General features: G+C 41.5%; 1 protein-coding gene across 2 annotated transcripts in view; it reads left to right on the top strand.

The window, feature by feature from the left end:
- AATF (apoptosis antagonizing transcription factor) overlaps nucleotides 1-15,046 on the top strand; it is a 59,252-nt gene that overhangs the window by 22,044 nt on the left and 22,162 nt on the right. For both annotated transcript variants that reach the window (XR_008453124.1, XM_054085071.1), the window contains exons 8-10: nucleotides 428-511; nucleotides 11,210-11,277; nucleotides 13,318-13,398. Coding sequence is in view for 1 of the 2 variants with exons in the window: in XM_054085071.1 (XP_053941046.1) it covers nucleotides 428-511; nucleotides 11,210-11,277; nucleotides 13,318-13,398 (233 nt within the window). In the remaining variant the exon portion in view is untranslated. The remainder of the gene's footprint in view (nucleotides 1-427; nucleotides 512-11,209; nucleotides 11,278-13,317; nucleotides 13,399-15,046) is intronic.

Genomic DNA, 15,046 nt, shown 5'->3' with positions numbered 1-15,046 from the left:
ACCCTGGAGTTTAGAATCTTTAGTGCAAAAAGTCACTTCTAAAATCATGTTGCATAAAACCTACAGAATATGTTAGTAGGAAGTCTGTATGAATTTAGTATTTAAGTATGAATAAATACTCAATTCTGAGAGATCCCAAAGAGTTACTGCATTTGCAAGACATATTTTTGCCACTACATTAAAAATATCAGTTGTATTTTGCCAGAAAGACTTCGCATAATCCTATTTATTTCCCAGTAAAGGTATCGTAAATCTATTTTGGCATTGGCAGCATTTCTAGTCCTAGTCCTTAAAAGCTTGTTATGTTGGGAGCTTTTCTCCATTCCTTTGTATCTAGAAGTGTGTTTACAAGCTGCTGCACATGGTATCTTCAGTTAGGACAGAAGTATGCATATACGAGCTTTCAGTATTTCCTTTGTGCTTCTAGGAAGTCCTCCCTGAGTCAGATTCCAACAGGCACCTGAAGGACATCGATGAGGAGATTTTTGATGATGATGACTTCTATCACCAGGTAGGTGATGGTAAATCTGTGTTGGAATTATGGCTCTGATTGATTTTTAATACTCACAGAGCTAATGTGGTGGGTTCTATGCTCTGAATTTCTTTGACCAGTGAAAAATATTTATCTGTTTTAATATGCAAAATCTCTGTAAATACCTCAGAGGACTTCACTCTCAGCTTTTGATAAAGGGTTAGGTATGCCCGGACTCACGTTGTGGATGTTAACTTACTGCTGTTAGTGGCACTGCTGTGCCAGGGCTGCAGGATAAGGTCCGTGCCTGTCGCTCTCTCTGGTGAGCATTGCTACACGAGAATAAAATTACTGGATTCTCTCAAGGTTCTCTGTGGGTAGAGTCCTGTTATGAAAAACAGTTCTAGGAGATCCTCAAAAGCACTCTCTTCTCAACCTAAATCATGTCATCAACCCCCAGAATGAAAAAGCTCCAGGTTTTCTCCAGCACTTTTCTTGGAGTTGTGCCAGCTTGGATTTAGGCCAGTTATTCTTTTTATTTGCAAAATTCTTAGAAACAAGAGATTGGCACTCAGTGCATTTAAACTGCAGCTTAGGGAAACCTTGTGCTTGTATTTTCTTTAATAAATGATAGTACCGTCTTTATGAAATACTGAAATCGCCATATATTGTGGAGTATGATTCACTGTAAGTCCTTCCCCAATGCATGAAAAACTAGTTTTGCTCTGATGATCCACAGAGAGCTTTAACTTCAGGACTAAACAAGTATCATACCATTAGAGAGACAGAAATTTCTAATCTGAATAGATACCAGAGAGGCTAGTAAAATGTTAAGAGCACTGGAAGAGAGCCATTGCCCCGTGACTGTGCTCTCATAACTGATTTAACCAGAAGCATTTGAATACTTTCAAAATTTTGGCTTTTGTGTGTAGTGCCAGGACTGAAGATGATTAGAAAGATGAATTAAATTGGTAAATTTTATCAGTGTTTTTCAGATAGGAAATACAGAGAACATTCCCCTCCCCCCCAGGAAGGTGTTGAACACACTTCCAACCCTGCTGCTGTACAAGTCCAAGGAGGCGTTTGCAGTAGACCTCACCTAGTGCAGAATTAGGACCATTATACAAACACTTTGAGTAGTTGGCAGCCTGCCTTAGAGCCAGCAGTGAATTCCAGGCTAGCTCCTCTCCAGGCTGTGTGTCTATCGTAAGAGCATCTCTGGCATTATTGCTGTGCGTTGAGCAGCATCTCTTGGGTGGGTGAAGATGCTGGGTTCATCTGCATAGGCTCTGAAATGGAAATGGCCAAATCTGTAAGGCAATGAGATAATAATGAGGTGGAATTTGGGGTTCAGGTGGCCCATCTTTGGGTACCGAGTGGACCCTAAGAACAGTGAACAATTTAAGTTAGCAAAACAACGTAATGAAGTGGTCAAGGAGCCCTAGCTGTGATTGACAGCCTGTGGGCCTGTGCAGAGAAAGTGCTCATTGGCCGTGAAATGTTAGATTTTTAAAAGGAAAATAGCAATAGATGAATGGCCCGTCTTTCCTTCTAATAACTTTAACTTCGATAAATCGTGATTTCAGAAATATGACTAGTCACAGCTTAGCTTTTCCCCTCACTGGTTAATTGGGGTGCTGGGGTTAATCTAAATTAAAACTTAAACTAATAGAGGTCATTGAGGGAAGAGAATCACCTGAGTAAAACAAATGGGTCTGCCAGGCACAACTGTATCTTGGCCGTTTCCCAAGAGGGAAGTGGCAGCAAATTGGAGTTGTTTCAGCATTCGGTAGAGGTGAAGGATGGGTGACACCGGTTTAATATACGGTACCTCCGGAAACGTTCCAGATTGCATTCCTTGCTGTACCAACTGCTGCTTCCTGCGTGCAGTGAATAGGAGCAGGACCAGTCAACAACATCTGGCAGCACAGCAAGGAATGGGTGCAACTTTCGAAACCCCATAGACTCTAAATATGGTGCTTAGCCTGGTGGAGGCTTTAATCACTTACCACTCCTTGGCAGCAGGCTACGACAGCTTATCCTAGCCTCGTACATCACGCACAGACATCTGCTGAGCCGCGAGGCAGCTACACATCCATTTTCCTTTCTTGCTTGTTTTTTTTTTTTCATCCTTTTCTCCCTCCTTCTCTCCCTCCCTCCTCCCTCCCTTCCACTCTTCTCCTCTCCCCCTGTCCCCAATATGCTTCTTGGGAGAGATGATCTGTAAAGATTACTGCTTCATTGTGTGCAAGTAATTGTGGGGATGCCAGCCCCTTGCCAGACACAGCGCAACACCTGTGCCGCTGACCTGGTTAATGTCTTCTGTTGAGTGGGATTTGGCAGAGATTGGAGCTGAAGCCAATTCAGTGATAAGGCTGGAGAAAATGGCTGTATGTTTTCTGTCACCTCCCAATTAAATTGGTTTCATAAAGTGCTTTCCTTTATTTGTCAGGGTGGTAAGCTGAAGCTGAATATTGCATTCAGAAAGGGTAGAGTGCTTTACAATAGAGCGCTGACAATGCAGTGAATGTGTTTCCTTTCAGATGGGTCATAACCGTGCAGCGCTTTTGTGTGCGTGTGGGGATGTGCATATATAAATGAAATGTAGAAAGGGAGCTGGTTCTTCCGGAGTTATCAGCAGCAGTGTCTCTGGTTGTTGGAGCTGAGGTTGCTCAGGAACCTTGACTTCTGAGCATAATACTGATTGGAAAGAGCGTGTCTGTGTGCATTCCAGTGGGGGCTTTATTCTTTATATTTAAATTTAGAACCAGACTTTTTTAGTATCACTTTCATTTTTCTAAATAACAATTTATAATGATTGGTTTATTTTGGTTACTTCCTATGTTTTATTAAAGGTAAACATTTAGGTAAAGGAGGATATTGGAAAGCAACTTCGTGTACATTTCAGTGTGAAGCGAAGCAAGTAAAAATGAACAAAATCTGAAGAATGTGCATAAGTTAATGATAGCAGAATAAGTACCTTTACTCATTTGTTGTAGATTATAATACAAAACTCTTTAATGAATCTGTTTTTCCTGTGGAAAAACAATGTTCTTGTCCAGCTCTTGGTATTCAGTGGAATTTACCATTTGAGGCTGGTGGAGTTGTGCGATGTTTTGGGATTTAACTCTGTTCTACAGTTCATCCCACTTTGCCTTTTCTAATATTCTGCACTTGTTTTATAAGCAGTTATAAGTTTAATTGAGGTGGCCCATATTGAATGGTAATGTACAGCTGAGCTGAATAATATGAGTGAAATATTGTTATTTGGATTGCACTGGGTGTGAATAGTTAAACTGTTGCAGAAAGATGCTCATTACTGACAGCACTGAGAAGCCGGACCCAATTGCCTTTTTTTTAAACTTTCCTTCATAGATGGTTTTACGGGAAGAAAAAAGATTTTTACTTTTACAAGTCATATTTATGTAGAATTCATTACAGCTGATACTGCAGCATTAAGACTTAAAATTCCAGCCTGCTACTAGAGAGCTGCTGGTCTGACATGCTACACTGGATATTTTATTATTAGGTTGAAATACTGCTCTGGTAAAGACGGGAGTGGAAATAGGTTTATTTCCAACAGGAATTAGGTTAGTGTTCATATGCTAAGCGTTCACTGGTAGCAGCTCTTCCCAGAACAAATGTTCATCATTGATGGCAGCGTATATGCCTAAGGAGAATTAGGAATGTACATAATTCCTTTTTTTCCCTTTGCTATCCTTCTCCCTTCTGCCTCTGATTTTGGTTGTGTTGCATGCCATGGCATGTTATAACAATTCAAAATAAACAGTTTTGTCTGTGATCACCACAACTTCCAGAAGTTAAGCAGGGCCAAAGTGCATGGGAAGCATTCAACGGAACGCTGAAGTCTTAAAAGAGAGATGGTAGCAGTTTGCCAGGCAGGACTCGTAGGTTGGAGAGGACTGTCACCCCTCCACTGTGCTGTGATGAAATGAAGTGTTACTGTCTGGGATTTACTTCCAAGGTGAGCATGCTTTCATAGCAAGAAAGAGGCTTATTCCCTTCCTTATCTATACCTTAATTACCTAGGAAAGGAGTTGATCCTGTAGGAAACGTTTAACTGTAGGATTTGTAATTTGTTTTTTTTTGTTCCCCCTTGTGGAGTGGCACTGTATTTGTGTGGCCACTCTTGCACACTCTGTGTGAACGGGTTTTTACAAGTGAGCAAAAGATCTCTCTGACTTCCTTTTGCCTGGTTTAGCATTCAAAATGCCCGCGTTGATCTGTGTAACCACAATGTGAACTTCCAGGTCTGAATCTCTTGTTAAATACTTGTAGTTCCATTTGTTTCTCTTCTGGGATGTACTTCAGTCTAAATCGTATTGTGCGGCTTCTGAGAAAACTTTATCTGATGGGGTAGATTTTTCCATGTGCCCCAAACAGGAGTTGGCTCGTAGCAGTTCTTGGGCACGTGCCGGGGTTTTCTCTCCCAGGTATTTGATAATGCCATAAACAAGTAATTACTAATCCAGCAAAATATTAAAAGTCAATAATGGTGAAGAATAGAGAGAAGACTGGCTTTCTGACAGGCTGGTTTACCTTAATTAAACTGGTGAGTGATTAATATGGACAGCTGATCTTGTGGCTTTAATTAGATGCATTTAGAGTTTTGTGTGACTAAGAGATGTCTCGAACCATCCCACAGGTTAATGGCAATACAATACTCTTATCCCAGGCATGTATCTTTCAAATGGCTGGGTAGATGGTTAATAACACGTTTTAAAGCTTGATTTGAAACTTCTCTTAATGGGTTATTAGAAAATACGCAAGTCAATGCCTGTTTTATACAAACCTGCATTTTAATAGTGTTTTTTAAGAAGTGACTGTCCAATGATTTCATCTTGCAGTTTAGGTTTTTTTACATTACAAGTAGATTGCAGAAAATTGAAACACTTTTTTAATAAAGTGTTTCAAGGAGGTTTAAAAATACTATTTGAGCTGCAGTCTAATGTTCTCTGGTGTTGCTAGAAATCCAAGTGGTGTTATGCTGCTACTGTGTGGGAGCTTGAAAGAAGAAAAGAAGCTTGTTTCTACATCGGGCAAGATGCAATGTAAAATACATGCTGAGAGTCCTGGGCTAGAAGCAACTCTTTCAGAGTTTATGCTGTTTAAAATAATTATATGGCATGAATCTGAAAGAGAAAGGGAAAATGAATGTGATTTACTATGTCTCTCCAAAGACTAAAGGAGAAAAAAATAAAATGCAAAGTATTGAAGCCACATTGATAAAATGCAGCTTTGTCAACTTCTGTTCAGTAGTGGAGTAGCTTCACATTTTCACTAGAAAAGAGGAGAAACATTTGGTGTTTGTAGCTTTACATCTTTACTGGGACTTGGGAAGCTGTACTTAACTTCTCTCGCTTTCTTTCCTGTAGTGCCGTGCTTTTTCATGTTGGGGTTACCTCTGAAGGTGATTTGCCTGAGCTTTTGGAAGGATTCTATCTTAAAGGATAGTGGAGCACCATTAGTAGACATTCACACCACAATAATTGTTTGTTTGCTGTCTTTAGTAACAAGTAGATACTTAGCTAGAAAAGTCACCATAAGCAGTTTGCAAGTATTTTAGAGTTCCTCACTAATGAAGTCAAATATTGCTGTTTCTGTTGCTTTCAGAAAGTGACTGAGATGGCAGAAGTGCTATGAGGTTCCGCTTTTCCATCGTTCTGCACAGTTGTTTTAAAATTAACGTTGTTCTCTCCTTGTTTGATGATGATATTGGCGTGGGGAGCCCGATAGGACTGCTTTGACTTCCTCGCACAGCAGGCAGCATGATGGCTGGGCTGAGACTGCATCTCACCTCTTCGTGTACCTGACTCGGTAAATTCAAAGGCAGCAGTGCCACTTGCAAAGAGAGAGAGAGTAGGTGGCTTTGATGCCCTGTAGTGACCCGTGCCTTTACTGGCTTTTCTGAAGATTTTAATAACATCAGAGAAAAAGTGTTCCTTTTGTTCCTATTATATTTCTGAGCTATGTAAACCGAACGGTTTCCTGTGATATACCGTAGAAGTATGTAAGCAGAAGTATGTAAGCTTTTGTGAGGTATTAATTGGAATTGGTGTGTGAGGTCTAAGCAAAGTGAGCCTTTTGTCACGAGCCTTATTTAAGCTGTACTTAGCTCTTTGTCTCAACTGGAAATTCTTAGGGGTCTGCAAATCAGAAAGGTCAGCAACTGTAGTGTGAGAAACACTGATAGATAGTGCATGAAAATGAGACCTAACCTCTAAAATGAAAATTGACCTCTAAAATGAGGAATGAATCTCTATTACCCTTGAACAACACCCTGATGGCATTTCTAAATCCCTCTGATTTTGTACAATGTACTTTATATGCATCTCTTTAACTGGCACAGAGAGGGAGTCCTTTTAAGGTGGATTCTTCAGAAAGCAACTATGTTAACTACAGTGTGAATTTTAACTATGGCTTCGGTGTCAGCAAAAGTACAATACTAACTGCTTTAGAAGCTCCTGCCTTCAGAGGTGTTCTGTGGGAATGCTGCATTGCTCTTTGTCAGTGATTGCAGATTTTAAGCTCTCTCAAGACACAGGAGGGAGAGTAGGTTCCCATCTGCTCCCAGCTCTCCATGCACAGAGCTCACAGGCTTGGCAAAGCATGCAGCTTCTGCATGCTTTTCTTTAGTTGTGTGTTAGATAGACCTTGATTTTGACTAGGGAGTCTGATTGGGTTGGTTTCAATAGTATTTGCCAGTGCTTCTTGACTCCTGATGTGAAGCTTTGTTGAGTTCAGAAGCAACATGTACAGAAGCACTCCTGGCAAGCATCACTGCTTCGTTCCAAAGACAAATAAAACTGATGTTAACCGCTTTCTTCTGCTTGCTATTGTCTGCCTTGCACATAGTTTGTCTTCCTGGTCCCAGCTTTTGGTGGGAGCAGCTTGGAGTCCAGCACTGCAAACTGCTGGACATCGTTGGACTTTGGTGCTGGTGGGCAGTTGTGTTCATTTATGTGGGAGAATGAGCTTTAGGTTTTTGAAGTTCAGGGAAGATATGAAGAGGTGAAGGAGGGAAAGCAAAAAAGGATATGTTTCAAGTCAAAGCCTTTTGAAGCTGAACTTGCCTGACTCAAACTCTGTCTTCACACATCAGGGCTTAATACTGATAGTGATTTACTTACACTTCCTAGTTAATAATTAGGCATTGGGAGACACCATATATCACTCGTAATGGAATATATGGGGTCTGATGAGAGTTTTCTGTTTTGACTAATAAATTTTAACCAGAATCACCAAGCTTAATGAAATATTACAGCTTTAGAAGTGTTTTAAGTCTTGTGCTGTGAAAACAGCGTTGCTTTATTCAGTAAATGAATTTATCATTCATTCTGTATCGTGAGCCCTAGCTGGCTCTGGACCATGGGCTGAATGCAAGACTCTGAACTAGAACGCGGAAAAACTAATCAAATCCTTAAAGACCAAAAGCAGCGAGGCAGGTCTAGACTGACTTTTTCAGTGGTAGCCTCTGGCTACATCCACTTTTATTTTAGTAACCATTGTTAGCATGATTTATAACTTTAGCTTTAAGACGTACACTATTTAGATGTAATAAGATGCTTTGCAGCTTTTATTTCTATTCCCCAATTTCCCTCTCGTCCCTGCCTTTTTTTACTTTCCCCCTGTCTTTTTGTCTCCCTCTCCTCTCCTCTCTCCAGCAGTGTCCCAGTCCTGCGGTTGATGCTGCACTGAAAGAACATTTAGCTGTCAGCCCCAAGGTCAACGTAACTGTCTGCCCCAGCGAATGGCTGATGGGCTGGTGGCCCAGTTAGTGCCGAGGAGAGAACTATCAGCAGGGTTTAGTCTCCTGCTGTTGCACAGAGCTTCTCCCTGCTAATGCTGGTGGGAGGATTCTCTGTACTCAGAGGAGAGGACATGCACTTCAGCAAATAATGGGATCCCTGCAGTCACCCTGCTGAGTGGCATGCAGTTCAACTCCTTGCCTTTCCTAGCTGTCATGGGAAATGCTGCCTTGCCAAAAGGAGAGTGATCCTGTCCAACAAGATCCTGCCCGCTTCCCAGGTACAGCATTAGGAACCTGCCCAAAACCTGCATCTTGTTCTAACCAGGATATACATAGTTAGAAGATCATTGTGCACTCTCGAGTCTACCCATTTGTGGATGTGGTGGGCCACCAGGAAGAGCAAGTCCTGCTGAAAATGTCTTGCTGTTTAATTCTCTAAGAGTGCGGGACGTCTGTGTGTTATGGTCCTCTTGTGGCTTAGCCTTTGCTATTACTGCTCAGCAGATTTTTCTGTGCACCATGCCAAGGAAGCAAGATAAGAGGAGACAGTAAACACACCCTATTGCCAGTACAGAAAGAAACCACTAAAACCTTGTTGCACCATTTCTCGCTGCTGTTAAAACCCTCCCTCCCACCTTGCTTTTGACAGAATATTGACTAGAAACCAAGATCCCATTTCTGCTGCGCCTTAAGGGCAGCTGTTTGCAGAGTCGCGGTGTTACATAGGTTTACTGTGTCGTATGTCTGTGTAACACTGGATTTGGATCTTGTATTTAGCTGCCAGAAGTGACTGTGATGAAGTGGGAGAGATAAACTGATAGATTGTGTGCCAGAAAGATGTTGGGAATCAATCAGATAAACAGGGGAGAGAAGTAGCTTGCTGTTTTCTAGTGATAATAAACCAGTGGCCTCTCTTCCTAGAATTTTGAAATGTAATTGCCTCAGTAATAATCTCCAAAAATAAGGAAATAGGAAAGAAAAATCATGGCAGGTTTTTAATCATGCTTAAATTGCTTTTGCTGTTTTTTGTAATATGATGTATACCTTGAAGGATGTGGACATTGAGTGTCTCTTATTTGAAAATAAAAAAGAGTCATAAAATGACACTCATCTATTTTTATGGCATTTTCCTTTCGTGGGGTGCATGCCTTTTCCCTCTCTCACTCCAGCAGTGTACTTAAGTCATGAGGAGCTGTGGGGGTCAGTGAGTTTCTCACACAGTGCTGTGCGTGGGACAGCTTTTGGTGTCAGCTGTGCTCGGTGGGGCAGCGTCGGTGCCTGGGAAGCCGTCTGAGAGCAGGCTGCTCTGAGCACAGTGGTAGTCAAGAGCTGAGCTGTGCTCAGAAGTGCTGTTGTCACACTTGAGCTGGTATTTCGTTATACACGTTCCCAGCTGCTGGGTGGACTTGGAGCTTCTTTCTTGTCCTCTTGCCTTGTCTGCACATGCTATCTTGGACCTGGTGAAGAGCAAAGCCAGGACCATGGCTCTTCCCCCAGCCCTGCCTTCCACGACTGTTATTGTACGTCGATTGAGCATTGCAGTTGGTTCTCCTAGTTCAGCAAAAGTATAGGGTGGAGGAAAAGCGTCCTTCCTTCTTCTCTAGCACCTTTGTGGAGTTGCCTGGACTCTGCTCTCTAGGTGGGTCTGTTTCAGGTCCTTTCTGAGCTGAGGCATTAACTTCACTAGTCAGTGAAATGTGAGCATCTAGGAAGCAGTCTGTGCCCCTCAGTTTTGGAGGGTTTATTTCTGTTCTTTGTGTTAATATGTTGGCTAATACCCAAGGCACAGCATGTACAATTTACAATGAGTGGTGATAAACGTATAGCACCAGTCAAGTATCCAAAAAAGCTGTTCACAATATTCCTTGGCTGCAGGAAGCAAAAAGGACAAAACCCAACCCTCAGGACATGAAAAGAAATAGAAAGTCTGCTTGAGCATAGCTGCTCTAGCAATAAAAATTATTTTGCTGTGCTGTTGCTCAGAGTGAGTGTTACTGCCCAGCAATGCTTGGCTTCTGTTTGGTGAAGTGTTTTAGCTCCCCCCTGCCCTCCCCACTCAAAGCGTGGGGTGTGACCTGTGAGGCAGAGGTCTTGCTGCAGATCTGCTGGCATTACATCTCTTGCCCATAGGAGTTGTGTACACAACAGCCTCTGAATATTCAGGCCTTTTTAATCCTTCCAATGGCCCAGGAACAGTGCTGGCCTCTGAAATACAAGCTGAGTTCTCCATTCTGCTCCTCTGGGTGAGAAATGACCATCTCCTGTCAGGCTCAGCTGCTCACATGCCTCCAGGCTTGTCCCCTGTTTGCTGCTGTGGGATTGTACATTTTGCTCTGGGCTTCTGGGACCAGCAGTTCCCAAACAACTGGCCCATCTGACAATTCCAGAGGGGGCTTTGCAGAGCCCGGAGAGATTCCAGTGATTTGCCATCGCTTAGATTTGATACCGTTAGTTTGCTTTGCCCATGTGGATCGTGTGCTTGGACCACGGTGCTGCTAAATTCTGTCCTTCTGGCTCTGCATAGCCTTTTAGATTCTCCTCAGATGAATGACTTGATGCTACGTGTCACCTAAATAAACCATGATGTGTTGAAGGGAACACTATGCTGCCTTAAATTACATACAGAAACTCCTATAGTGTTGTGCTCCAGTCACATATTCTACAGGGACCTTTTTGGAAGAGGGGAATGATCTACAGTCACTTAAACTTCTAAAATAGAGGTTTGCTTCCTTACTTGAATCTTTTCAGAGCCATCAGCTTTTTGCTGTGGAAACTTTCGTGCAGAGGAAATATTAAAAAGCCTTTGTTCTTGGCTTGAGATTTTCTAAGGAGTTTTAAGAAATGAGGCATACAGATTCCCTTAGGAATTTGACAGCTGATTTCCTAAGTCTTCTGAGGAACCTGTGAGCATGTTTGTGTTAACATCTTTACTGTGATTTTTAATGGGATATTTTTCTTTCTTCTAGCTCCTTCGAGAATTTATAGAACGTAAAACCACTTCGCTGGACCCCAACGACCAGGTAGCAATGGGCAGGTGAGTATGGAGTTGTCTGTAACGTCACTAACTTCACCCCAGCATTGCATCTAAGTCCAGAAGTGCAAAACTACCTGTGGCCTTCCAGTCCAATTCATTGTAGAGTGCACTGTTTTGAATGACACTGAAGTAGACATCTGAGTGTAAGAAATTGCATAACAAATTATTAAATTACTACTTATTAAAGCAGTACGACATTAGTCAGCAAAGTCATCCTCTGTAACAGATTCCTTAGTTATGGATCACACTGTCTGACTCTGAGTTTGCCAGCTGTGACCTGGTTTGTCTGTGATCCGCTGAAGATACTTCACAGTTGTAAAAGGCTTGTTCCAAACGTGGGATGTTTCTGTCTTTCAGTGATTGCAGCACAAAGGGCATCCATAGAGAGGGCTCTTAATGGGACCTCATGAGGGGGAGCCAGGCGAAGTGCCTGCCCTCGGCTGAAATTTGGCCTTTTTTCATTATGAGTTCTGATTTGACATTGTTTTAGAGGAGCAAACCTTCTGTCGTGAGATCAGCTAAAACAATTGCGTGTATGCTCTCTCCCTGCTGTAAGAAAAGAGGCTTTACAATTAAAACAATATCAGGAAATGTTTCATGCGTATGTAAGTAAAATATAACTCCATGCAGGGAAGCTCTTATTCCTCTGTTTAATTCTGTAGTTGGAAAATAAAGAATCTTCCAAATACTACTTAATGAACAGTGTCCATTTAAGTAGCTGTGGGCTCTAATTTAGAGAAATGTAAAAGCAGAGGAAGGCTGAAAATGCTGGAGTAGGGGTCTCCACTGAAAAAGTGCTACAGGGTTATGGCTATGAGGAGGGAAGGAAAATGCTTTAGGAAATTTTGTGACAGAGAAATAATTTTTATCCCTATAAAATATTACCCAAATTTTAGTGCAATGTGTCAAATTTATTTTGTATATGTCTGGAATATTATGGAAAGCTATTCACTATAATTTAACATGATATAGACAAAATTATATTTAAGTGGTGATTACATTGTACATTTATCTGACTTTACAATAAAATAGATTACAGTAATTAAGATTATATTAAGATTGCAGTAATTGGATTTTGTTAGATTTTTTTCCCTGATGTCGAGTTTTCTTTGTATAAATCAGGTAAGATGACACTCATTTTCATAAAAAAATATTTATGACTAGTAGAAGTTTTTCCCTGCTGAAAACTTCTTTGGCTTGATGAAGTTCTGTTTGAGAGGTTGAGCCATCCCTTCTAAATAGTACAGCCAGGGATCAGACAGCACTTTCTAAAAGTGCTTATTGCTTTTCTTTCTTTTGTATTTTTGTTTAGTAATATTTAGGGCTTCCTGCTACATTTTTCAGGTTTAATAGTCAGAGAGAGTGGGCAGAAATACTTGCTTAGAATTTTCAATATACTTCTCAAAACTGAGGAAAGAAATAAATTGAGAGCATCTGTTGCATCAGGGTAATTCTCATGAAGTTAGCATAACGTGTCTCACTTATAGAATCAGTTTAGGATGTGGCAGACTATCCATTCTGTTATGGGCTTTCTATATGCAAAAGAGAAGTTGTTCTAGTAATCAAGGCTGAAACACAAAAGCAGTACCACTAAAGATGTTTTTTACGGATTTTAGCATTTATATTTTGTGAAGATTTTTTTTTTTAATTCTGAAGATTCTTAAAAAAAATCAGTGATCAAGAAGGAATAAGAAATGCAGCCAAGCTTACGGCCTCCATGGATTTCCCTGAGGTTGGAACGTTCTCACTGAACAGCGATTGTCTCAATGGGGTCAGCAGACCTGATCTGGTCTCTGTTGTGGCTGGAGTCAGGAGGACCACTTATTGTTTAAATGCCATGTCCATGAAGTAAGGCAGTACCAGGGGCATTTGAAGTTTCCTACGTGTTTTCCTGAAGTTCTGATCCCCTTCACTTGTGTAACTGCAATAGGTAGAAGGGCTGGGAAGGGCTTCAGACCCCAGTGTACCTCATGCTTGTTTTCCTAGTGGAAAGTTGTGTAACTGTAAAAAGTTGTGTAACTGTCGGTTTGCATTGCACAGGCAGTGGCTGGCCATCCAAAAGTTACGAAGCAAAATAAAGAAGAAAGTGGACAGAAAAGCCAGTAAAGGAAGGAGAATTCGGTAGGTGACATCTTCTGCAAACAAACAGAGGTTCTGACTTTGCCAAATAAAGTCAGGCTGTGCTGAGTTGGCTCTGGGGTGCATTGGTAGGCTTATTCATGCCTTTTAGGGCAACGTGTCTTGCCCTGGAGCATCCACTGGGGAATCTTAATGTTCTTTGAGCCTAGAATAAGGGCTTGGTTGGATGCAGCCTGTGAGCGTTGCCCGTCTTGGCAAGAGTGTTCATTGGTCTCAGACAACACTGGAGAGAGGTTCTCAAATGTCCCTAAGCAATGTGGGGCCGTGATTTGCAGTGAAAGCCAATAAACGCGTCTTGTGCAATATATATTTAGCTGACTAAAACGTGGATAGTGACTTTAGGGGAAGATGTGCAGAAATGCCTCAGTGAGGTGGATGTCTATCTCCTGCTGACTGTCAGTTGGAATTTGTTGTCTAATCTCTCTTTATCTTTCTAAGTCCCATCGCAGCTTTCTCGAGCTTCAGAGCATTTCAATTCATGACTACTGAATCACTAATTCAGGCTGATCTCTTCTGTTGCGTTTCCAGTGGAAGAATCTTCCATGCAGTAGGGTGGAAAGGGAAGCAGTCTGGGAAGGACAGGGGTTTCTTTTCCCCTTTGCCGAGCAGATATATTAGTCTGTCTGAGTTTAGCATGACTGCATGATTTGTAGTGGAGGAGGCGTTTGTGGCAGGGAGGCATGCTGAAAAGCTGCACCGCTTCCTGAAAAATCCGCAACATTAACCATCCTTTTGTGAGTAAACTATAAATCGTGAGTTTAGATGGCATCTGATAGAAAGTCAGTGCAGTCAGTCTGGGTCAGGCCTGGCATAGCAATTTTTAAGATAGATGTCATAAGATAATTTATTAAAAGAGGGAAGAGCTACTTTGTTGGCCTGAAAAGCCTATAATTATTGACTATCAATATTCTTTTCTGTCAGCATCACACATAATTGGATATATTCATGATTCAGTCAAAACTACTGACAACATCACACAACTGAGTCAGACTCATAAACCTCCAGGAATAATGGGGAAGTCTCTCATTGTGTGCAATCTGTGCACTTCAGCATTCCTGAGAGATCAGCTATCTCACTAAGTCAGTTGCCTTTTAGATCTTTTCTTCTTTAAATAAAAGTTGCACTGACCCTGCAGGGAAAATATCAATAAAGGAAAAAAGTGTCATTGTCTGGGTTTAGGATTAACATGCAGTTAAGCTCCAGCATCTTTTCAGAATAGTCCTGTAGAGCCCAAATGGGTGTTGTTGAATGGTTGGTTCTTCCACTGAGAGACTCGGTGTCACCCCATGCAGATCATTTATCCTCTGTTCTTCTCTTTCCTTCTCTAAAATTGGGGCAGCAGTGCTTAGATCTGTTTTCCTGAGGGACTTTGAGATCCTAGAGAGCAAAGTTACTAATTTTCATCTGTCTCCGTAATTCTTCCTTTTTAATAATCCTTTAGCAAATCTCAGTATTATAGCATGTTTGGACGGAATGTGCTAGTTTATTGTAGGGTCTGTGAATCCTCAAGTGTTTTCAAAAGCAGTCGATCTCCCGCTTGGCCTGAGTACCCCTTCATAGACTGGGTAATTGGGTCACTAACAGGGCAAGTGAGCTCATCCAAAAATTCCTCAGTCAAATTTAAGAAACT

Source organism: Cuculus canorus, chromosome 20 (genome assembly GCF_017976375.1).
Source record: "Cuculus canorus isolate bCucCan1 chromosome 20, bCucCan1.pri, whole genome shotgun sequence".
Taxonomy (NCBI): domain Eukaryota; kingdom Metazoa; phylum Chordata; class Aves; order Cuculiformes; family Cuculidae; genus Cuculus; species Cuculus canorus.
Note: the sequence above shows the minus strand (reverse complement) of the source record. Positions and strands in the feature narration are given on the sequence as shown.